Source organism: Ambystoma mexicanum, chromosome 13 (assembly GCF_040938575.1).
Source record: "Ambystoma mexicanum isolate Mex_15411 chromosome 13, UKY_AmexF1_1, whole genome shotgun sequence".
Taxonomy (NCBI): domain Eukaryota; kingdom Metazoa; phylum Chordata; class Amphibia; order Caudata; family Ambystomatidae; genus Ambystoma; species Ambystoma mexicanum.
In genome coordinates, this window is record NC_090938.1 from 694,340,256 (window position 1) to 694,365,172 (window position 24,917).

The 24,917-nt window shown below is 46.6% G+C and overlaps 1 protein-coding gene across 5 annotated transcripts in view; it reads right to left on the reverse strand.

Moving 5' to 3' along the window:
* Positions 1 to 3,306: 3,306 nt before the first annotated feature.
* The window catches only part of MED24 (mediator complex subunit 24), a 598,903-nt gene continuing 577,292 nt past the window's right edge, over positions 3,307 to 24,917 (reverse strand). For 2 of the 5 annotated variants that reach the window (XM_069634779.1, XM_069634776.1), the window contains 4 exons: positions 18,686 to 18,785; positions 16,030 to 16,107; positions 15,750 to 15,898; positions 4,867 to 5,129 (listed from right to left, as the gene is read on the reverse strand). In XM_069634779.1, the coding sequence (XP_069490880.1) occupies positions 5,013 to 5,129; positions 15,750 to 15,898; positions 16,030 to 16,107; positions 18,686 to 18,785 (444 nt within the window). In that variant the 3' untranslated portion in view covers positions 4,867 to 5,012. Of the gene's footprint in view, positions 5,130 to 15,749; positions 15,899 to 16,029; positions 16,111 to 18,685; positions 18,786 to 24,917 lie in introns of all 5 variants that reach the window. The other 3 variants (XM_069634777.1, XM_069634775.1, XM_069634774.1) reach the window with 2 other exon arrangements.

Consider the following 24,917-nt stretch of genomic DNA (forward strand, 5'->3'; position numbering starts at 1 on the left):
GTCGACGACCCCCTCGAACACGGAACCTCGAGAGTAATCGTCGACATCTTCTTCGAAGACGGCACAGGATCACGCGGTCTCGAGCGCGTCGAGGAGCGGGACCTGGAATGGGCATGGCGAGAACGGCTACCCTTGTCCGAGCGGGACCTCTCCCGCGAGCCGTGCCGACCACCCGAGCCCGAAGGCGTACGGGCAGTGTCTCTCGACCGGTGCCGACCGACCCCACTCGGAGGCGCAGGCGGACCGGTGTACTGCGATTCCAGAATCGCTAGCATCTGCTTCCCGAAGGAAGCCCATTCCTCCGGTGTCGCTTGCATGGAGGGATAAGCAACCCGCCGACGGGCGGAGTCCTCGGAAGAGGATGGGGAAGGCGACCTATGCCGGCGCTTCCTGGAATGCCTAGAAGAGGCGGAGGAGTGGCGAGACCGACTCCTGGAAGGAGACCCACCGGACTTCCGACGACGACGCAGAGAGTCACCCCTCGAGTCATCGGTCGAAAGCCCCGCAGACCTCGACTTCTGGGGGTTAGACACCCGACCTACCGACAGTTTCTTCTTACGTTCTCGCAAGGCCTTCGCAGTGAGCGACTGGCAGTCGACACAGTCGTCCGGATCGTGGGCCTCCCCGAGGCACCAGAGGCAGGCGTTGTGCGAGTGTGTGACCGACATCTTGGACCCACAGTCCCCGCAGTTCTTGAAGCCCGGACGCGGGGTCGAAGATGAAAAGGACATCGCCACAAACAAACCGAACAGGTTCAACGAACCGAGAAAGAAAACAGTAACTCCAATGAGCCGAGGCGTACCGAGATTCACGAAGTGAACACGTTCCCGGAAAAAACGGAACTGAGGCTATGGGCGTCGTGCGTCCTACTTATCACATCGGGTGACGTCGGCCGTCAGAGGAGGTCCTTGGGGACGGCGCATCGACGTCATCGACGCAGGACGCAGACGCCAAAGATTTTCCGAAGCAGCACCGCTGTGGACATTACCTGTCATAGATATGGAATACGTTGGAGGACCCAATCCCCTTGAAGGTAGATTTTGAAAGAATGTGCGCCACATTTAAAGATTGCGGTCTACACAGGGCAGGAAAAACAGTCAGGTCCTATGACACAGGGCAGGAAAAACAGTCGGGTCCTATGGCCGAATCTTGGGAAACCGGTCTGAACGAGAGCATTTTTTTTGGCTGCATCAGATACAAAGTTGTCAGTTGCTTTAGCCATAAAACCCGAATATCCTGTTTGGATGCACAGAAGGTTGATCCTCCTGTGAGGAAGTGCTATCCAGCTCCAGAGGCCTGTAGGAACAGCCACCGTCCCAGCTACAGGAAGTACCCTATAGAAGATGCAGTGTTGGACAGGAGTAGATGAGAGAAAAACTCTAGGAGTTTACATGAATCTTAAGTAACTTGATCCTTCCTCCCTCCTGCTCATCTGAATAACAGGTAGACATTAGTAAACACTCTCATTCAACTAAAGAAGTCCTAACTAGTGTGTCGTCTGGAAGTGGTACTGACAACGCTGGTATCGCAGCCCAGGCTAATATCCGTTAAAATTATAGACTTTGGCCACTGAACTTGTGTGAAAAATGCATTTGTACTGGTTGATGACAAGGCGAAATCACCAGAATAAGAAAAAACTATGCGAATAAACAGAGTAGAACACCACTAGAAAGCATTTCTGGACAACATTTGATGACCACACGGGGCCTTAAGAATTTCCCCTGTTATGTAAGCAGAACAAAGAAATATCTGGGACAAAGGTATAAATCGGCTGCATCATGAATACCTCCTTTGCTTTTAGTTTCTCCTTCTGATGTTTATGCTTTTTCTGAGGGGGAGTATATTCTAGACCCTCTGGCCTTATACTTGCAATCTCATTTTCAATCATTTTCCTTCTAGTCCAGATCTACCCCCGTACCCACAGGCGCCAAGCATGGTATTTTATAAGCGGTTAGAGCTCTGGCACTGAAGAACTAGGCTTATTGAGAGGGGTACTCTACTTCCAAAGGATGTGCCTGTAGTACTACCCTGGCCTTTTCTGTGGATGTGGTTGAAACCTGATCAACGCCAGGGCAGGCAAGACCTGTACAGAGCTTGGCTGATGTCTTGGAGCACCTCTTAAGTACTGAACTAACCATGTCCAGCTGGAAAAATACCTCTTGAAAAATTGGCTGTTACACCTGCACATGTGTAGCTCTAACAGGTATGTGTATGCCTGGAAATCGAAATCATGGTTCCTAAATGGCACAAGAAAGCTCTGAAGCTGCACTGTACCGACAGACCCTCCAGCCACCCAAAAAAAGGGCCGAAACACCTTTTGAGGATGAACTCCGCTTTTGAGAGACTGATATGCAATTACCCTACGGAAAGCACACAACTGCACTGGAATATACAACTCAATCTGTGTGTGGATTCGCAGCTGAGCAGGGACACATACACCGGACATACCTTAAAGCCAGTGACCTACAACTTTCAACCCATGGCAGTATAAAGATACAAACAAAAATAGGATTGAAGCCAATTCGAATTTAACATAATTTTTAAACACACACACCTACACACACACACCTACACACACACACACCTACACACACACACACACACACACCTACACACACACACACACACCTACACACACACACACACACCTACACACACACACACACACACACACACACACACACACACACACACACACACACACACACACACACACACACACACACACACACACACACACACACACACACACACACACACACACACACACACACACACACACACACACACACACCTAAAAAGGAAAATTCACCCAAAAAGTAAGTTGAGTCGAAGACCAGTTCCACATTCTGACCACTAGGTAGAACTATCGGCAATTACGCAGCTTGGGCTATACATGTGGGTGCAGAGAAATGATGCTCATGGATGCGCAGTTCTAGACTGTACTACTGAAGCCTCACAATAGAAAGAGCAGTTTCCCAGTTTGGCTGCATGGAGGAGTGGAGTTCCCAATGAGTTGGCATGGAGCAAGAGTGCAATACATAAGAGTAACAGGGTGTGGTCACCTCTCCAGGCAAACGGCTATTCATCACCAAAAGATCCCAGGTTTGCTCATAATCCCCACACCCCCTCACTCGCAGTGCTGCTTTAAACATGTTATTATGACACGTTAGCACTCTTCCTCCTTATAGAGTGTGCTTCATCAGGCCTGTCAAACTGCAGTTTGTCCAAAATTAATAATGTCTGCATGCATACCAACACCTTCCCGAGGGAAACATTCAAGTATACTCACAGATAGGAGAATGCTGGATCTTCAAAAAGTAGATTTATTTACAAAACAAGTCCAGTACAAAACATCTGTTCAGCTTTATAAAACTTCCCTCCCACCTGTGCAAGTACATATTTACACTCTATTCTTTCATGGGGACAGAGGAAATTCATGGTTGTTCAGGCAAGGCATATCCATAATACTTGCATGTAACTGCTGTCAGGTAACATGCTCAGGACAATCTCTGATCTCACAAATGTAAAAAGGAAATCCAATAGAGAAAAGAAGAAGTTAGGCTAAAATATTTTCCTGAAACATACAGTTGCAAAGAAATTGTAGCTTTTTTAACGGATATCAGGTTTGTCTTTCCAGCATGAAAAAGAGACTTGTGGCACCATAAGTAGGGGATTCATACTCCCGCCTTATTGGGGGAAAGTCCAAGAGGGAAAGTCCACTGGTAGCTCCAGTGGGAAAATAGGTTGCTCTCCCCTCGATGGGTGGTGTAGGATGGAGATGTGCTGCTCTGTTTCCACACTTCAGTTCTGAGGTAGTGGAGTGCTGCTCTGTTTCCAGAGGGAACTCAGGCTTAGAGGATGGTATACACTGCTCTGCGCCCAGGGCCAGTCTTGGGAGGTCCTTTGTTAACCCTTTGCTTGTGGGCTCTCCGAGGTTCTGTGATGCTCTGCTCCCACTAGGATTTCTGGCACTGGGGAGCTAGGCCTTTGGCAGGTGTTCAGATACAGTAGCAAGCCATTGAGGAGTGGGGCAGTTAGGGGAGCAGTCACGAAACCGGGACAGGAGGCAGGAGGCAGGACTAGATGCATTAACCAGACTAGGGAAGGTACCACAAGCAGTATCAGGAAAAGAGTGGGGGGGATGGATACAGAAGCGAGAGCTAGATAAGGACACACCAACACATTCTGGGCGAGGTTGTAGAGGAAGCAGTTGGATCAAGAAAGATCCTTTGGGTGGCAATAAAAGGGCACATATTGGGTCATAGTGGAAGGGAGAACAAGGATACCAAAGCAGAATCGAGGCCAGGAAGAGCGGCAGGAACGAGGGGCACAAGAGTGCAAGGTAGCCAATGAGAGAGGATGGGGGGGACGCAGGGCTAATATAATAATGCAGGAGCAATGCATGCCAACCAGTGGGTGAAAAGAGAATTTGGTGGATACAAAGGCTATTCTTGCATGACCTGATAAGTCAATTTGGTGCTAGTGAAAAGCTTCCAACTGAGACTGGGCACTGCATTATCCAAGAAGCCAAAGGACACGGGCAGGTGAACCATTGCTAGCCTCTCGCACATTTCCTCAGTGTGTCTGGACACTGAAAAGGAGGCCTATAAGCATCCCCAGCCCACTCCCTCCTTGGCCTGTGTTTAGACTCTCAACGCAAGGGCCAGTTAGGGTCTGAGTGAATAGGCTGCAATTAAACACAGCATGGAATGGGTTGAACACACTGGTGCTGAGGTGGATGTTCCTTCAGTGGCAGCTTCTGACCAAATCTGATCCATTTCAGACTATGTAATAGTCTGAGGTGCAGGCAGACCTTTCCTTCCGTCATTCATGTGAAACATTTGTGACTCTTTACAGGACCTGTACTGTTCTGACAACCAGGCTTCAGATGAGTTTGCATCGCCATCTCTTTCTTGTCTCAATGCATCCCTGAAGAAGCTTCTAGGCTCATGAGGCGAAGACTCCCGACTATGAGCTCAGCCATGGGGACCCTTAGACAACAGGTGAGTTCACAGTGCAGCAATAGCCTTGGCAGCGACTCTGCGTCCTAGAGGGAGGCCCAGATCTGTGATGGCCAAGACAATCTTTGGACTCGACATGGTTGACAGTTTGACCAGCTCCGAAACCTGCAAAGAGAAAAAATAGCATTGATCCAGAAAAGCAAAACCAGCACATCACCCTGAGCTGTCTCGTGCCTGCATATACAAGAGAGTCAGAGTCCAGAAGTGACTAAAACCCAAAGTCCACCGCCTCAAATAGCTAGAGAGCATGAGTAAGCCTATATTTGTTATAGGGATAAAGGGTGGCGTTATCACTCTTCAATTCTGAGCCCAAAACCCTCTGACATTAGAAGGGGAATGGGTTGCATTCGTCCACAAGGGCGAAGCTAGCTTGAGGATCCTTGAATGCATGAATCACGGAAGCCAGGTGCAAGATTCAAATGGCCGTTTAGTATTTTAGGATTTAAGTTCCACCTTTCGAGTATCAAGAGCCCTCTATCCAATGAACCAGGAGCTTATGCCAAGGGGGCATGGGAGTGGGGATAATAACTGTTTGGAAGTTGCTTGATGAGTTATTTTCAGAATTCTGCTGTGTGAGAAAAACTGGAGCCTGCCATGGCTCTCCAGTCTTTGGCAAACTTTAGCCAGCTGGGCGTTCTTAGTGCATTGGTGGCACATTAAGCCTGCCATCACAGGGTCCCTGGATGGAACAAGATGGTCTGATAAAATTATCGACGAGTTAACGTGATTTCCATCGATAAGCATTGTGATAGTCTCATCTATTAAGTTCTTCATACCTTCAGCATACAGAACAGACTTGGCCACTAGGAATGTGGTTTACAGTATTCTAGTTACATAGGCTGGGGGAATGCAATTGGGCCTATGTACCAAAATGCAATGGAAGGTAATAGAATGGCCTTTAATGTGTAGGCATGTCCCTATACATTTGGAGTGAAAAATGCTTGTTCAGCACAATTGCATCTTCACGCAGAAACAATAATGCTAATGGATTAAACCCCACATAAATCCAGTTAACACACTCAAACAAGTCTTGTATTATTATCCCCACTTAAACCCATTTTCAGACTGATGGGTTGTCCTCACTGGTAGGGGAGGTGTCAGGAAAATGTTCTGCACTGTAAAAAAAGCAATTCTGAAGCCGAAGTGCCCAAGTGACCCCAAACACATCCTGTCAATGCCCTCGACATGCCCACTTGACTCCCCAACCCTGCATGTGCACGGTGGGGCATCTGATGGACTATGGATTAACAGTACACAAGTTGAAGAGCTGCTCCTAACATGTGTAAACCTCAGAATGATTCCCTGCCATAAGGCCACACTCCACAACACTCTATTTAAACGTATATGGGACATGTTTGTTCTTCAAAACCAATGCAAACAAAAATAAAGAGAATAGTTATATAACAGAGTTTGCAGAGAGAGTTGGAGATCCCAATGTTAAATGCAATTGGCCATGGGCTCTCATATTTGGTATCAGGAAAGCTATCTCAGTTACATTTTTCAGCTGACATTCAACTCTCTTCCCATGAAACTGGGTGAGGATAATCTTGCTGGGGAAAACCATAATTACAGAGAAAGAACTCCTTTTCATTAAAGGAACATTTCCAGATCTGCAGTCCCATTTAATGGGACCCTATGTTTTGAGCCCCCACCCCAACTTTCATTTTTAGGTTTTCTGATGCATTTTGGTTTTTAGAGGGACTTCCTCTGAAGTCCTGTTTCCATACATCTCTTCTTTAGTATATGTTCCTATAGTAGTCCACATTGCTCCCCTGGTGCTGTTTAAGCACCTACATTTGGACCCTGGAGTGATTATATCACAGTACATTAGTTTTAGGGAGTAGGCTGGTGTTTTAAACCCCCTAATGGAATAGGTGGCCTGGCAGATGCAAGCCCAATGAGGAAAGGTACATAAAGGAGAAACCTTGAACTATCACACCACTCTGCCAGATTTTTGTAAGGTAATCAGGTTGGCTTACCTACGGTACGATTTTGAGACCGAAAATCATTGTAGCCGATTTCGAGACCCATTCTGACCATACTGTTGGGACTGGTGTCTCTTGCCTGTGTTTGCATTTTCCAGCGCCTTGTGTCCTTTCCGGATCTTCCTATTCGTGCTGCTGGTCCGCCTCATCTGCATGGTTGAGGGTCTTCAATTCTGGGACAATTTCTGGGCCGATTTTACTGCAGTTTACCACCAGGGTCTCCGCCTTAGTTTTGGAAGCTGTGGCCAGCCGGATGGGTGTTGGCACCCAAATCTGCTTCTCTGGGCCACCTTCGTCATCACCATTGTCCTGCTGCAGGGGCCGGTTTTTGCTTTTGCCATCTGTTTGCCTGCTGAGCCACCAGGGTCTGCAGTGTGCAAGTTCCTCCGTCTTCTTGAAGCCATTCCTGCCACTGATTCCACTTCTGGATGGTGAGCGCTACTCTTAATGATGCCTGTTCTTCTTTTGGGCCATCAGGGTCATCGTTGGCTCAGGGTTCAAGTCCCTGGGTTGTGGGATCCTTCATTTCATCCTGTAAAATGAAGTGTTTACTTACCAGGTTGTTCGGCCTTCCTGGAGCAGTGTTTTCAGGAACAAATGCTGTAAGTGCTTAACTCTGGGTCCTGGTATGATGGGTTGTTCCTGATACCCTTGGTGGGGGTGTCCGTGGGAGAAGGTTCCTGCAGGCATACTTCAGCCACATTTCCCCGTTGACTTGCATTGGGTACCGTGTCTTGCTTGGCTGGATTCTGTCTTGGGTTTGGTGGGCCTAGAACCTGGCCCTGGATCTCTACTTCAGGGGTCTTCTCTGGTGTCTCCGGGGGTGTTTGCTGCAATCTCTGCACCTGTGGGATAGAAATGGGACTCGCCGGACTTTTTCCATCACCACCACAGGTCTGCCTATGGACTGCTTCTATGGGGCACTTTTTACAGTATTAGTGCTCCTACAAGTGACACTGTGGGCTCACTTACCTGAACGAAGACATTTTTCTCAGGTCCCCTTGGGGTTCCTGGAGTTCTCCAAGTCCTGGAGTTTCAGTGACTACTGTTAGTGAGATCTATCATTGTTATGCTTCATCCTCTCTCCCAGTGAGACCCCCAGTACATTTTGCCAGACTTCTGGACTCTTTTCTTTAATCCTGAATGAGTGGAGCCTTTTTCCACTCATTCATTCTTATGGGCTCTGTCATTTGGCACTCTGTTCTCTGTGTTTTACCTGTCCTATGGAGTCTACTTTCCTCCATATCTCTTGAAGGCATCTGTATTTTACTATTGCAGCACACAGCTCCTTAGGGGCAGAGTTGCTAGGAACCCTTTGGGTTCTCCTTGGAGATTCTTACCTTATCCTTACTTTCTACTGTTCCTAAGAATAAAGAGATCCTTTGTAGATCTCCTAAAACTTTATATTCTGAGAGATTGACACCCATCACCTTCTGTGGAGTGCCAAGGGGATACTTAGTATCCCCCTTCTCTCTGCTCCTTTGACTTTTTAGTCACACAGACAACCTTCTAGTTATAGCTGCTGGCAGTGTACGTGTTCTACCAACTATTGTGTGTTTTTCTACCGCAGACTATGTCCATAGCCCCGGTTAGGCACAATAGGGGAACCAGAGTACTTTCGCCAGACCAGTCCGTTACTCAGTATTGCTGATTTCACAACTGTCCTTACTTCAAAGGTTCATTCACAGGTCTGCCTTCCTTTGCGTCTCATGCACACACGTGCAGCCTCCACTTACGATATAATGTTGCCACTTCAAACTTTCTTTAACACACACCGGTCTCAGGTTGCTTGCCAACTCACCGGCTGTGTGCGTTTCTTTCTTGGTTTTAGGATTTCCCATTCACAAGTCAAGATTAGTACCACAGGCTTGGCCTCGCCTCCCCAACTCTGCTGTTCACCTGGGAGGGTCGCTGGAGTCCTTGGAAGACAATGCAGCCTTCTAATGTCAGATCTGGCCTTCTCCATGTGTCTTTCACGGCCTGTCGGAGGCAACAACCTCTAGTAGGTAACCCTTAGGGTTTTCAAACCGCTGCTCTCGTCCCTTGGTCCGTCGTTCTGCTCCAGTAGATTTGCCTTTGTCCCAGAAGTTCTACTTGTACTAGTGTTCTGCCTTGCTTGGAGTGTGTCTCTAGGTTCTGCCTTTTATCCGTGTGAGGAGAGCGAATTGGTATCAGGTGTATGCACTTGGGAGTCAAGTGCCTGAATTTGCCTGACATGATTAGCGGGACATGTCCAGTACGATGTATATGAGTTAGTCTTGTTACTCTCAGTCACCCTCTCCCTCAGCCCAGTGTTTGTGTAAAAGGTGGGGCGGGGGGGCAGTTGGGATTTCAGAGAATCCTAAAAAATATGATGGGTTAAATGAACAAAAAAGGGGGGAATACCGTGTCTCAACATCGGCTGCCTCACCCCCACTCCCTGAAGACCCCTCACCAAGGTTATCCTCCTGCACTGGTCCACCCCCAGGGTCTGGATCCAAAGGGGATGGCCGTGCCCTGGCCACCTGAGAGAGATCCACAGGGACTAGCGGGTGAGACACCCTCTGGTTTCTCACATAGTGTAGCAGTTAGAGAAGATAGGAGAGTGCCATCAGGGTGGCAGAGCATAGTTGAAGGAAAGAGTGGTGGCAGTACTGCACAGTCCTAGCCCAAACACACAAGGCGGCCAAGTAGTTAAGGAGGGGCACAATAAGCAATGCAAAATATGTGATGCAACCAGTCAAAAAAACACACACCTAGGTTTGAAAATCAAACAAGGGCATACAATGCAATGAAGAAGAGGAAGATTAGGTGGGGCAGGAAGGCATAATTTGTTGGCGACGTGTTTCGGTGAGTGGACAGAGGGAAATGTGTCTGAAATTGGCTGGAAATAAAGACAATTCTCAGACATTTCGCTCTGGCCACCCACTGAAACACACTGGCAACAACACATGCCCTACCTTCCGGCGTCCCCATGAACGCCGGAAGGTAGGGCCGATGAAAATGGCACCGCACATGTGTGGGTGCACCTACCTGGGGCGGAAAAGGGTAACCCACTGGTAACCCCAAGCCTTTCGACACAGCACATTTTGTTCATGTGGGCAACCTACAGATTTGGGCCTAGGGTGTCGAAGCCAGCAAGGAAAACAGGGAACCCCATGCATTTCCGAAAAGAGGACACCCGTGGGAATCCACAGAGGTCTGACTCGCGCAAATTGGCCCAGAATCCTTTACCCAGAACCCCCGGGAAAGTCCAAATTTGGGGGTAAAAAACAAAATTTTCAGACATTTAACTCTGCTCACCCACCGAAACATGCCGCCAACAACAGATGTCATACCTTCCCGCGTTCCCACAGGTGCCCCGACGAAAACGCTACCTCACGTGTGGGTGCACCTACCGGGGCGCAAAAGGAAAAAGGCTACACCACTTGTAACCCCCAAAGGGTTTAGGGACACAACCTACAGATTTGGGCCTAGGGTGTCCAAGCCACCAAGCAAAACAGGGAACCCCATGCATTTCCCAAAAAGAGGACATCCGTGGGAATCCGCAGAGGTCTGACTTGCGCATATCGGCCCAGAATTTATTACCCAGAAACCCTGGCAATGGCAAGTCCGAAATGTGGCGAAAAAGCCCCAATTTCCGCACATTTCACTCGGCTCACCCCCCACCCCCCGAAACACGTCGCCAACAACACATGGCCTACCTTCCTGCATTCCAACACGTGTCCCAATGAAAACGGTACTTCACATGTGTGGGTGCACCTACCTGGGCACCAAGGGGAAAGCCTAAAACACCCCTAACCCCAAGTCTTTTCCGACAGCTGAATTTCTCGATTTTTTCAGACGGGCACAACATACAGATATGGGCCTAGGGTGTCCAAGCCAACAAGGAAAACAGGGAACCCCATGCATTTCTGAAAAGAGGACACCCGTGGGAATACACAGAGGTCTGACTTGCGCGAAGCGGGCCAGAATTTATTACCCAGAACCCCTGATAACCACATAAAAATATGTCTTTTTCTTTTCCACTCAACCTGTTCTTGAACGCCAGGAAATTGAGGAATTCAGCACAGCAAACCATTTGTTCCTAGCTCTAACATGGAAAAAACCACAGGCTTCTTTGTCCATCATTTTATTGGCATTTTTTGAAAAAAAATCCAACATTTTCGCCCTTTTTGCTCATTTTCTCTCATCCCCCTACAGCAACCTAGGATTCCTGGGTGGCGTTACGACCGCCTAGATGTGGGAAAAAAAGGGGCCAGATTTGGCCGAAATATCTCATGTAACAAAAGAGGTACAAGGCATTGAATGGCGACATACCAAAATCACCAAAAAAGGCCTTGGCACTGGGGGGAAAACCCATGGCACTTAAAGGGTTAATATAACATTTTATGTGTAAGTGTTTCTTTGGACTATTGTATTTACTGGGTTCACTGTACTTACCTACAGCTCACGACTTCCTCCTAAGCCTGGCTGCTCTTTCATTTATTTATTTTATTTATACCGCGCGCAAGACAAAGCCCGGAGGCATGGGCGCGCCAACAAAGAGAATACAACAGAAAACATGAATCAGAAAGAATCATGGAAGATTGATCATGCTAGAGCAGTCCAGTGGTTTACTCAAATAAAAAGGTTTTCAGCCTGTGTTTAAAAAGATGTAGACTAGTTGAGCATTCCAGATCTGTGGAGTAGCATACAGAAAAGATCTTTGCTCCACATAAGTAAGATGAGATCTTGGGGTTTTAAGAAGGCAACTATGGTTAGATCTCAGAACTCTATGAGCCGCTAGGTGCGAAATGAGGCTAGCCAAATACTTGGGAGCTTGCCCAGATATGCAGTTGTGTGCGATACACATCATGCGATAGGTGATTCGACTGCGAATATGGAGCCAGTGTAAGGCTCTCCTAGCAGCCGTGACGTGTTCTCTCCTTTGCAAGCCTTCCAGAATACGTACTGCGTTATTTTGAATCACTTGTAAACAGGTCATGTCATGTTTGGAAAGTGCAAGCAGAAGACCGGAACAATAATCCAATTTGGCTCCTATAAAAGCACGTGCAAATATGGCGCGATCAGCCGATGAGAGAAAGGACTGTAGCTGGGCCAAGAGTTTCAGATGGTAGCAAGTACTAGACACAAGACCATTAACCTGACTTTTCAGAAACAGTTCTTGATCAAACATCACCTTAAGTGTCTTGACCTTGCGCTGAGTGACAAGATTGCAATCTGCAGTTCTGAAATTGATTGATACTCCGGATCAAGCTTCTTCAGCTGAGTAACGGTGCCTAGCATGATACGTTCTGTCTTGGAACTGTTGAGGGCAAGCTTATTTGCTTGCATCCATGTTTGAAAAGTTCATAGCTAGAACTCAGGGAAACAGAGTCCAAAACGTAATCCCCTGTGAGGGGAACAAGGCACTGCGTGTAATCTGCATAATTAGCGTACACTACACCAAGTTCATCTAATTGCTCGAATCGAGGGAGCATGTAGATATTAAAAAGAGTGGGTGACACGCACAAGCCCTGTGGGACCCCGAAGAAACAATGAACTCCTCAGCCTGGACTTCCTCGGAAAAGAACCTTGCCCTACAATCTGCCAGGAATGATTTTACCCATCCAATGGCTGGACCAGAACAATGCGCTGAAACCCGTTATCTCTCTGCCAAAATAGAGTGATCCACAAGATCAAAAGCGGCAGAGAGATCCAGGAGCATCAGCATGGTGGTCTTGCCCTCTGTCATAGACTGCAATATATTGGTCTTGAGCTCGAGAAGAGACTCCGTACTACGAGCTCTTCTAAAGCCCGATTGTTTGGGCCCCAAGATGTTCAACTAGAAAAGATTCAATCTGTAGATGTGCTACTTTATCTAAGATCTTTAATAGATAAGGCACATTCGTAATGGGGCGATAGTTGCCTGCCATGCCAGGGTCAAGAGAGGTTTTTTAAATTAATGGTGAGATCTAGGCTTGTTTTATGGAACTAGGAACAACATTTTCTCTGAAAGACGCATTAACAAATTTTGTTATGAGGGGAACCAGATGTGGGGCACAGACTTTTACTGTAATAGCCGGGCAGACATCACCCTTGCAATTAGTAGGTTTTCATTTGCAAAGGATATCGTCAAGATGCTGCTCAGAGATAGGCTGAAAAGCAAACTCCGGAAAAATCTTGGGCATTACATGCCCTACAGTGACATTAGGGTCCGCAGGACTATTTCGGTTTTTGCAGCAGATGTTTGCCTAAATATTTTCCAATTTATCCAAGAAAGCCTCTTGAATATCATTACACCACTTCGAGTCTTTGACAACCTGACAACCGGTTAAAGGACATGGAGCCTCCAGTTCTTTAAGGATACTTAAGAGCTCCCTGGAACTAGAAGCTGCCCGCGAGATGCAATGCTAATAATTACTTTTCGCTATGGAAATGGGTGTTTTATAGGCCTTGGCTGCCTGAGTATATAGGAGTTTAACCGCGTTGCACGTTTTCCCCCCCACTGTTTGAGCGCAAAGCGCATGTTTTTCTTGAGCACGCAAATCTCTGGAGTGTACCATTTTTTTGTCAGGTTGCCTCTTAAGTACATGTGATTTGACTGGTGCCAAGCTTTCAACGGCTGTTTCAAATGTCCTATGAAAGACAGTGGAAAGCTCTTCGGCCGAGTTCAAATTGGCCAAGTCATTACTCATGGGTAAAAAGAAGGGTGCCATAGCTGAAGGAGTGAGTTTAGGAGTATTTCTATAAGCAACCTAACGGCTTTCCCTGGTGACTTTTGTAACTGGGGGAATGGACATGATCCAGTCCAGAGGATGATGACCTGACCATGGGCATTGTGTATTATGTACTTTTTCAATGCTAATATTCTGGGACAGGACCCAGTCCAGGGTTTTTCCTTTGACATTAGTAGGTGATGTAATATGCTGGTCAAACCAAAGATCGAGTAACATGGTCTTCATCACCATGGCTGGCATGTTTGATTGATTAAAGTATCCAAAATTAAAGTCCCCTAGTTTCAAGGTTCTAGTGTTGGGCTTCAACGCGGGGGCTAAGAGGTTACTAAAATGTGTCACAAAGTCTGCTGTACTATGTGGAGGTCTGTAAATGACAAATACATTAAATCGTAGTGTTGAGGTTTACTTGAAACTTGGTCCAGATTACTTTGCAGTCTAGGATTTGTACAATCTCAATTTTACGGATTTTCAATGCTTGATTATATGATAGGTTATTTATAACGCGCTTAATACCCAGAGGTTTCTAAGAGCGGACCCGGGATCGAACCTGTGGTGCTCTGTGTCATCTTGCTTCCAAGGAGACCACGTTGCCCCTGAGCTATCCTCCCGAGGCGGGATTATATAGTAAAGCTACCCGACCGCCCCCCTAGCATGCATACGGTCACTCCTTAAGATATCATATCCATCAGGCACTGCCATAGTGAGGGCAGGTCCTGCTGCATCATGCGACCTCTGTAGCGTGCTTAATCAATTACCTCGTATTTAGTAGCAAACATTTCATCTTCCCAGCAACTGTACTTTTTTGGCCTTCACTGCATGACATATCAGATGCACATTGCATAGAGGGTAAAGTTATGTCATTTTGACCTGTCCCTGGCGACTCATTGCCTCCAGGAACATGATAGGAGGGCGATTGTAACATGGATGATGGTTGATGCCGGCTGGCTTGCGCTGTACGAGTGTTCCCGATGCTGATATCTTGTGGCGATTGTAAATTGTCACCATCGGGAGTAGCCCTAATAGACATTATCACCGAGGGATCGATCAACAAGGCCAAAGAGATACCCACCTATTCATCTGATCCAGTATTACGTGTGGTGCACGCCATGCGACTCAGCGGGTTGGTGTCAGAGGTTATGCGTGTAAAGAAAGACACCATGACACCGTGATCCAGTGTAAACCGGTCTGGCTGGCGCACCGCCAAAGGTGTTGCAGTAAGGCAACTTGGGAAATGTAGTCTTTCTGCACTCAAAGCAGCTTGTGATTGGCAATGAGCAGCTCAAATGTAACAAGCCGGTTGCCAGATAACAGAATGCCGGGGAAACTTCTGACTAGTCAAGCTCCAAAGAACAATCTGACTGAGCTGACTAAAATATTTCAATAATCAAAGTTTAGTTGTCGCGAAGTAAAACACAGTATGCTGATAGCAAGTGCTCATGCACACAGTTTCGCAAGATGCAGACCTACTTCACACAGGAACTGACAACACACAACAAATATGCCACTCTACCCAGATCTTTTGGGTAGTAAAGACTTATACTAAGAGTTGGGGACCTGTATGCCAAAGGATAGTTTTATGAAGTCTTACCTCACATGGACTTTAGGAAAACTCTGCTAACAAGGGGGATAAAAAGTATCCCCCTATCCTTGGGAACAGTTCTCACAAAGAAAATAAAAGAATAAAAAGGAAAGCCCAAAGGGATCCCAGCAACACTGCCCAGAAGGTCCTGTGTGCTGCAAAACTAAACCACAGATGCCTCCGTAAATATGGAGGAAAGCATGACTCCATAAAATAAAGAAAACAAAACGAAAAAGGGTTCCCATAGTCACAGCAAAAGTATGAATGAAGGGAAAAAGGCTCCCCTCATTCAGGAGAACAGACAAAAACATCTAGAAGTCTAGCAAAATGTGCTGGGTGTCTCATAGGTAGAGGGGATTTGGCATAAATAGGAACAATCTCTCCAACAGTGGGCACTAGAGATTGCAAAATATCCTGGAGGAGGGCTCATCTCATTACCCCCTGGGAAGTGCATTCTTACCATGGTGAATGGCATGAACTGCAGAATACTGCCACGGCTTCCCTGCTCCAGGCACTCGACACACTCCTCCATGAACCACTGCACAAACTGCGTGTGTGCCCCGGCAGTCTTCGCACCCAGGATGGATGAGATAAGCAGGAAAAGGTTGGCTTTAGAGAAAAGAGAACATGTCTTAGTTGTTTAAAGGGGGAGTAGTGAACGTATGTTAGGTAAATAGTACTGAGAGGTTGGAAGAGAGTGTTGGGATCAAGGTACTGGGATGATCCCAACACTGCATTACCTAGAACTCTGTTCAGTGGATCCCTCATGTTGACTTTATGAAGCTGAGATGCAGAGACTGAGCTGCTCATGGACCGATCTGCTGGGAGGAACAAAAAACTTTACAGAGCTAATAATAAATATGATGCATAATCATTACAAATAAAATGCCAAGGACAAGTGGCTCTGCATGCATAAGCATGCATGCATCATAAGCACAAGGACACATCACTTCTGGAATCACATGGACGAGAAAATTTGCAAAAAGAATTACCAGAGCACATTTTGCCACGTTTGAGAGCTTAACTCTCCCCAGCACCATTCTTCAGGAATCCTTTGATTTTGCTCCACTTTGTGAGACCCACAGTGTTTTTGCTGGCTTCTCTAATATCAGGATTTTATTTCTGTGTAAGTGAGGTTGGGTTTAAACGTCACTTATCATGTTGATTCATTGTTTATGTGCTGTCCTAGTAATATTTATGGCTAACATGACAGGGGTACCATTTTATTTAAGCAATAGAACCTTCGGAGGGGGTCATTACTATTCTGGTAATGCCCTAGGCGTCAGTTACAAGCCAGAGCGAAGCCCCTGTGCAAGTACTCTCAGCCAGGCAGTGTATTCAGTGCATGTGGTGCCAGTGTTTTACTTTTTACATGGTGATACTTTTGAGAAACCTTTTCAACCGGAAGGCCAAAACTGCTGCCTATTTTTTTTAAACCCTGCACACAGACCACTGGTTTTGGCAGTGTCTTCCTCTTGAGTGATTGGAATCCAGTTTGGTCTGGGTACGGGTCTTCCAGACACTAATCCAATTCCCAGTGTGTGTGCCTGGATGAATGGAGGTTGCCCGGCCATCCCAGATTGGATGGCCGCCAAATCTTTGAATGCAGCACTGTAGGTGAATGGAAGGCTGGGGTAACCGCCAGCTTTGTATATGTGTATATCTCTGGGGACCCCAAGCCATTTTTATTCAACCACTGGACCTGATCATGAGGAAACAGATCCAAGATGGATGCTGAGGATGCTGCAGGAAGCTGTACTTATGCCATCCATTTCTTCTCGTGGCGATGTTCTCTCATCTCGGCCAGAGGAAACATCTTGCTGGTGCTTCCTCCCCTTGATTGGCTGAACTGTTAGTTGACCATCCTTTACAGCAGCGGTGCACAACCTGTGGCTGTCCAGATATATTAGCCTACAACTCCCATCAGCACTATGTAGGCCAAAACATCTAGAGGGTCATGGGTTGTCCACCATTGCTTTATAGCCTTCTGTTGCTCTCTGATGCTACCTGGCCCTGACATCCGCCCATCCTGAGTGGAGAGCCCCTGCTGTATTTGCCACTCCTTGGTATTGCATATTGTTCACCTAAAAGCATCTTCTCCGTCATGGGACATCGCGTTTCGGAAACCGCAGGTGCATCTCATTCTGAGGACTTTCCTGCCACCTAGCTAGAGATCACCATCCATACCAGAATATTTGTTGCCCGTTGGTAAGGGGCACTATTGTTCATTCTCTTCGCTGCTTCACCTGTCGAGCCCAGCTCTACGTGGGCTGCCTTGAGGGGGTGTTCAATGTAACCAGGAGTGTGTTTGCTGTCCAACTATGGTTACAGACCCTGCTTCAGGAACCGGCACCACAAATTAAACTTCATCCTTATGGAAAAATTCACCTTTGGATGTGCGATTCCAAGGCATGCCATTGGTCTCCATCAGCCTTCATGGGGTCCTTCCCAGTGTCGTCAGACTTCAGATCCATTGTTGGTCTTTTCTGTGGGGATATTCAGGCTTTGCCTGCAGTTCTATTCTAAGCTCAATATGACCACAACTTCATACTGCAAAAGGGGCTCTTAGTTCAATTCTGTAAATTGCACTTCTTTGGCCTTTGGTCAACAACCCTGGAACTCGTCTGGTGTGGTTCTCATTCTTGCCAGGCTGATGGGTGTCTCTTCCACAGCTCAACTACAAGACTGGTAAAGCCCACCTCCATGTTTCAATAACTGTGCACTTACTATAGGCTTTGCCCTGTATAGTTCCATGGACAAACTTTCATGAACTTCGAAAACGGTCTCAAAGTATCTTGACATGTTTCTTACCTGTGACATCCTCTTTAATACTGGTGCAGATAGTTGCCCACGAGGACATGCTACCAACTTTTTAATTTCATTCCTAATTTTGAAGGCTGTGTTTTCTTACATTCTCCAACTTTAGAAACTGCAAGGTGTGGCCAACAGTAGCAAAGGTTACAGCTGTTTTATTAATGCTAAGATCTACTACTTACCCCTTACCTTTTCAAGCTCATGTTTATAATGCATAGCCTTTTCGATAAAGGGAATATGGATTTTTAGTAATTATGCTGTGTGGATAATACTTTACTATGCGATGATGGGTGTGTCAGCCCTCTCTCTGCCTACGAGTGAAGCTAGACTCCTGGAGGAAACTGTCGACATCTATTAAAGGTTCCTCGTCCCAAAAACCCCTACCAGAAGACTTCAAAAAAGCCTAACACTTTTAGAGATCTAATTTTCCACATCATGATCTCCATATGAGACACCCCAAGGGCACTTTCCATCACTGAGGGCTAGCCTCTTTCCACAGCACTCGCCCCCACTCAGTGATCAACTCTCTCACACACACTCACTCCATCTCACATGTTGCAATTCCACAGCACCCATACTTACTGGGACTGGACAAGATGTTGGGCTCCTCTTCGTTGGAGCTCAGGAGGCGCATCAATTTGGAGGGCTGGGCGTCATCCAGAGGGAAGAGACTGATGTAATCCTGCAGGTACAGAGGCCAAATAAACATTCTTAGATGCCATTTAATCAGCAGAGGAAGACTTCACATGGAACCCTGGATCACATAGTGCAGCCAGCAGGCACTGCAGCCCAGGCTATGCAGCACATAACTTACTTGGAACAAGCAATTTTCAGCATACTATTGATTACAGATTCACATTATCCTCATTTTCCATCCATTTTGGGGATAGGTGGGGAATTGTTTTTAAAAACTGTAGACGTAAACCATGGACAATTTGCATTAAGGCCACCATGTGCCTTTACACCATCTTCAATGTTCACACTTACTGTTTATGATTACTTTTATTTTTGTTACACATTTCATGCAACCCTTAAAACTCATGGGGAGGTTCTGTGAGTTGCATGTTAAAGGATAAAAGATATCAAGTCACAAAACGTATTATATTTGGAAATGTGTTTCCTGGTCTGCATGAATTTGAGAGTGAACAGAAATCAGTTAGTACAGCTTTGCCTTGTATGATGGGTGAGCGTTCATCCTGATCACTTGCCCGACCTGTGTCTCTTGCATCTGAATCAATACAATACAGGCTTATACACCAGGGGAGGGGTCATTATTCACTTCGGGCCATAAATTGGGGGAAGGGCCATTATCCTAAGTGATAACCCCTCCCAAGGTCCATAAGGCAATTAGCACATAGTGGTAGCAGAAATACATGTGTCCTCGTGTAGATGCCATTCATACTCTACAGGAAGGGGGCAGTCTCTGCTGAGTATGTCTGCCAGAAGATCGAGTTCCCCTGGAAGGTGTTGTGACAGGAGGAACATCTTGTGTTTGAGAGCCCATTTCCATATGTTCTGTGACAGTTTGGACAGCCCTAGAGAGTGAATCCCACCCTGTTTGTTCAGGTAATACATGACTGTAGTACTGAGGAATAGGACTGTCTTCCCCTGTAGGTGTGTTTGAAAAGTCTTCAGGGTCTTGAACACTGCTAGCAATTCCAACAAGTTTATGTGATTGGATTCTACCGCTGAGGACCACACGCTGTGTGCCGTCTGTTGAGGGAGATGAGCCCCCCACTCCGTCAGAGATGCATCTGTAGTAAGAGTGGCTTCTACTGCGGGCGTGGTGAAGGTACTGCAGGGGCTGAACGAGGGCTGCAGAGAGAAACACTAGATCGTCCCATTTGACAGCTGGCCTGACACCAATTGGCTCGAGAGCCACTCTTGAATGGGGCGCATTCGCAAGCGAGCATGTGGAACTAGGTAAATGCAGGAGGCCATCATTCCTAACAGTCGAATGGACTTGCGCAGGGTCACCTCGTGACTGGCTACATAGTGAGGAATCTGGAACAGCATGTTTTGAACCCCCTTGTTGGAGGGAAAGACAAAGCAGTCTTTTGTCCGAATTAGAGGCCCCAAAACTGTTTTATTTGGCTGGGGTCTACCGTCTTCTGGGTATTTGTTAGGCATGTTCCGTACGAATCCCCTTTTATGAGCCAGTCGTTGAGGTAAGGATAGACTGGTATGGACTTCCTGCCCAGGTGAGCAGCTACTACCTCCAGTACCTTCGTGAACACCCGTGGAGCTGATGCGATGCCGAAGGGACGAACCTTGAACTGATATTGTGTGTCCTCTATCATGAACCTTAGGTACTTTTTGTGTGCCGGCAACATTGAAATAAAAAGGATCCATTTTTCATATCCAATGTGGCCATGTAATACCCTTGCACCAGCAGTGGGATTATCTCCTGCAATGTTCTCATTCTGAACTTTTGCGGTTTGACATATTTGTTCGCTGGGCGCAGATCTAACACAGGGCGCAAGGTGAGATCCTTTTTGGGTACAAGGAAGTACCCTGAATAAATACCCTTGTTTACCTGGTGAATGGGGGTGACTTTGAAGGCACCCTTTTCCAGAACGATCTGCACCTCTTCCAGCAGGATTTGTAGGTGTGCTGGTGATCGGCGTCTGCTCTTTGGCCGGTGGTATCGAGGTGGCCGGGGGAACTCTATGCAATAACCGTGGGCGACGGTCTTCAGCACCCACTAGTCTGAAGTGATCCCCTCCCATGCGTGAATGAATGATGACAAACATCTCCCGACCGGGTGGTTTGGGAGGGGACATGGACTGGCGAGTCACTTTGATGTGGAGGCTGTGGAGCCTCTTTGGCTAGAGTTTCTGCCTCTACCATTGCCTCTGTACTGTGCTCTCTGCCGATACTGGCTGTTGCCAGATGAGCCTTGCCTGGATGGCCATGGGGTACATCCAGTGCCATATTGACCATGGGGAGATTGGGAGAAGGACTGACCTCGAAAGGTTTGAACCTCCACGCTGTTGGAAAGGCTTGACTGCAATCTGGTTGAGTGATTTCAGCATCTCATGTTCTTTTTTAGCTGTCTCCAAGGCGTCATCGACAGCCTTACCAAATAAGTTTGACTCTTCTACGGGTTTATTGATCAGCGAGGCCCGAGTCTCTGGTTTGAAGCCTGAATTTTTTAGCCAGGCGTGTCTCTTGAGGAGAGTCCCTTGTGCCAGAGTGTGTCCTGCAGTTTCAGCAGCATCTAGGGTGTTCTTTAAAATACTGTGGGTCACCTGTCTGCCCTCAGTGACGACTGCCAGCAGGGGTGATCGCGTGGGTTCAGGGACCTCTTAGAGGCCTTCTTAGAGCAGGCTCCACTATACGTCGCTGTAACTAGCAGCAAGGGTCGTATTATTCGCAATACTGGTAATATAGGCCGCAGATGTGGTAATAAGTTTGCCGAGGGCATAGAGTTTTTTGCAATCCTTGTCCGTGGGAGCCTCTGCAGTCGACAGTGGCACCCCTGCCCTTTTCCTGGTGGTTGTAACAACCAGGGAGTCTGATATGGCATGACCTCGAATATACATAGGGTCAGATGGAAGAGGGACAAAACAATTTCTCAACCTAAGGGTTGACTGCCCTTGTGAGGGATGGAGACAATAAAGAAGGCGCTAGGCGTTTCTTTATGGAGTTGAGCAGCGGAATAGCCTGGCTAGTCGGAGGTTTTTCTTCATTATTAAATAATAAATATGATGCATAATCATTACAAATAAAATGCCAATGACAAGTCGCTCTGCATGCATAAGCATGCACGCATAGGCACAAGGACACATCACTTCTGGAATCACATGGACGAGACAATTTGCAAAAAGAATTACCAGAGCACATCCCCCAGTGCACTTTTGCCACTTTTGAGAGCTTAACTCTCCCCAACACCATTCTTCAGGAATCCTTTGATTTTGCTCCACTTTGTGAGACCCATGGTGCTTTTGCTGACATCTCTAGTATCTGGATTTTATTTCTGTGCAAGTGAGGTTGTGTTTAAACGTCACTTACCAGGTTGATTAATTGTTTATGTGCTTTCCTAGTAATATTTATGGCTAACAAGACAGGGGGACACAAACAAGGGGGGCCCTGGTAGTCTCTCTCTCTACTGGCCTATATCCCGGGTTAGAGCCTCAACCAGAGTCTTCAGATCACAATCTTTTCAGAGAAGAGACATTTCCACTACATATCAGTCTTTGCCCTGCCCAAGGACAGTTCAGCACCGAAATTCCAGGCAATTCTCTTCTGAACAAGAGTACCAACAGCAACCCCAGACACATGTTTCGGCCTTGCTGGGCCTAGTCAGTGAGGTGGAGCTGTGCCTCTCTAAGAACACAAAGCTAGGGTTCCACGTCTGCACAGTCATGTGGTCTAAGATGTTGATTGGTAATTACATCTAGCGCATAGAGCACGCTTCAAAGTGCTACAGCAGAGAGCGGTCTTGGCAGATTGCTGCAGCAGAGCTTCCACAGGTCGCTCTGAGATGGAGGTTGCCTCTTTATGCTTCTGGACTCAGTTTTGGTGCAGTTTCTCCAGGATTACCATGAATTAATCGAATCCGAAATGTCCGAAGAAGAAAAAAAACAAAAGGTTATTTTACCAGAAAATAACTTTCGGTTTTCTCTCCCACTGACATTTCGGACAACCCTCTTCCCCCCCCAAACCCTTTACTTACCTGTGGGCGGCACACCGCCTTGTGTGCCGTCATCTCCTGCATCCCTTTGCAATGCTGGTTCCCTTCACTTGCGTGGATGTGAACCGGCGCTGCAGGGTCCTCTTTTCTTAACTTCATTCCAACCGGTGCGATGGACACCCGCGCAACCGCTGCTGACGTTAAAGTGAACAAGGGTGCGGGGAACAACCCTGCAGCCCCCGCTGCCCTTGTTCACTGTAATGCCACCGAATGGAGGACTTGTTTGAAATGTTTGTCCGTACGTAATTTTCGTACGGCCGAAATTTGGTCAAGTCTGCCATTTGTTTTTTTCCCCCTTCGGTTTTTTGTACAGATCCTGTTTCTCCCATTTTAAGGATTTTTTTAAAGCACAGTGTGCACTCAAACACCAATCACAAACATTTGACCGTAACTCAATTACAGTCAACACAATCAAACTTTCTTAGCTTATTTCTAAGTAAATACATAGGATGCAGATTCACCCTTGAATCCCAGTCATCCTTTTGAAATAGCAATTATAATTAATTATAATTGGTAATACTGCAGAGGTTTCTAAGCGCAGACCCGGGATTCAAACCTGTGTTGCTCTGCGTCGTCTTGCTTCCAAGACGAGTGCGTTGCAACTGAGCTATACTACCCGTGTAAGTTCTGGAGATGGCTGCTTTCTTAGCCTTATGTTTCCTGGGCTCAAGGACGCCTGCATCAAATATTGGCCTGTCTTTTTTATTTTGCAAAATGAAACAGATTTGTTGTGGTACTCTTTCAGAATACTAATGCAAGAGTTCCATTTAAGGCTCTAAGCCAAGGAGCAGATATCCTTAATTACAAATGACTGGCGAGTGCTCAGGAGACATGCCACTTTTCCTCGCTGCCACCTTCTTCCAGGGCACGCAAAGCTAACTAGGCCAGTTTACTAGCCTAGAAAAAAACAGCTTTACTTTTGGGCACCCGACCCAGACAGCCTTTGCTCGCTCAAGAATTGCACCCTAGCGGAGCCTTTAGAGGAGGGTTCACTTGAGAAAAATATGAAGTGAATTATTCAGGACCAACAGAAAGATCAAGAGGCTCACTTCAGAGCTACAGTTCAGGACTGTCGCTCTAACAGTTGCCACGAAAAGTATTGGTGACAAATCGAAACCAGAGCTGCCACTTGTGAACTTTTACTTCATCTTCCAAAGTTTCGGCATTGAGAATTTGGATACTGCAAAAGATTGGCTACCGCAAGTACTGGCCTAAGTCACTGACCCCATCGTGGTAACCGCAGCATCACATATCTTGCTCACCCTATCAGACGCTATTTAGTATCTTCAATTGATTGCTATTGGGGAGTAAATCCTTCTTCAGCGAATACAGTTCCGATGCACCAAGAGCCATTATTGGTACCTGAATGACCCACTTGAATTTATGACCTTGAAAAATTAAACATGTACTTACCTGTAACCTGCACATTATAGAACTACCTTTGCAATGAAAACGTAGTGTTTAAGAACACTTTTTGTGTACCTACTGTAAGGAAGGCATGGTATCAAACAGTGAAGACAGACACAAGTGATCACAGTTCAAGGGTGTTTATTGAACTTTCAAATGGGTTGGTTGAACGCCGATCTGAACCTAAATCTAAGGATGGGAGCAAGCTACGACCATCAAATAATAATAGCGCAGTCCTAGTGGAGTCTGTCAAAATAAAAGGTCCTATACTAATAAACCTATTGCCAATCCTTAAATCTAAATACAAAGGCGGGGGGAAACAATGTTATACAAAAGAAAAGTGTTCAAGAAATGATAGGTCAGGATAGTTGAGCCATTAGCTTCCCTTCCCCACATTTTCAGCACCGGACAAGGCAGCACACTCGATGTTAGCACATACTCTGGCTTTTCTAGCACGAGGATGCTGTTCAAATTCTCAGTATCAGGACCTTTTGTGCCAAAGTCTCTTTGCCATTCAAAGTCTCTTATTTAAGAGAGACCTAATGCGACAAACAAATATTCAAAGTTACCTTCTCCTAAGTATTCCCATATGCACAACTTCTCTGGTGATTCACTGTTCACCCCGGGTCGCCTTTCGCCCAGGCTCAGACCAAATTAATCTAATTTTCCCAACTTTCTTTACTATATCAAAATCGAAGACTTGACTGTGTG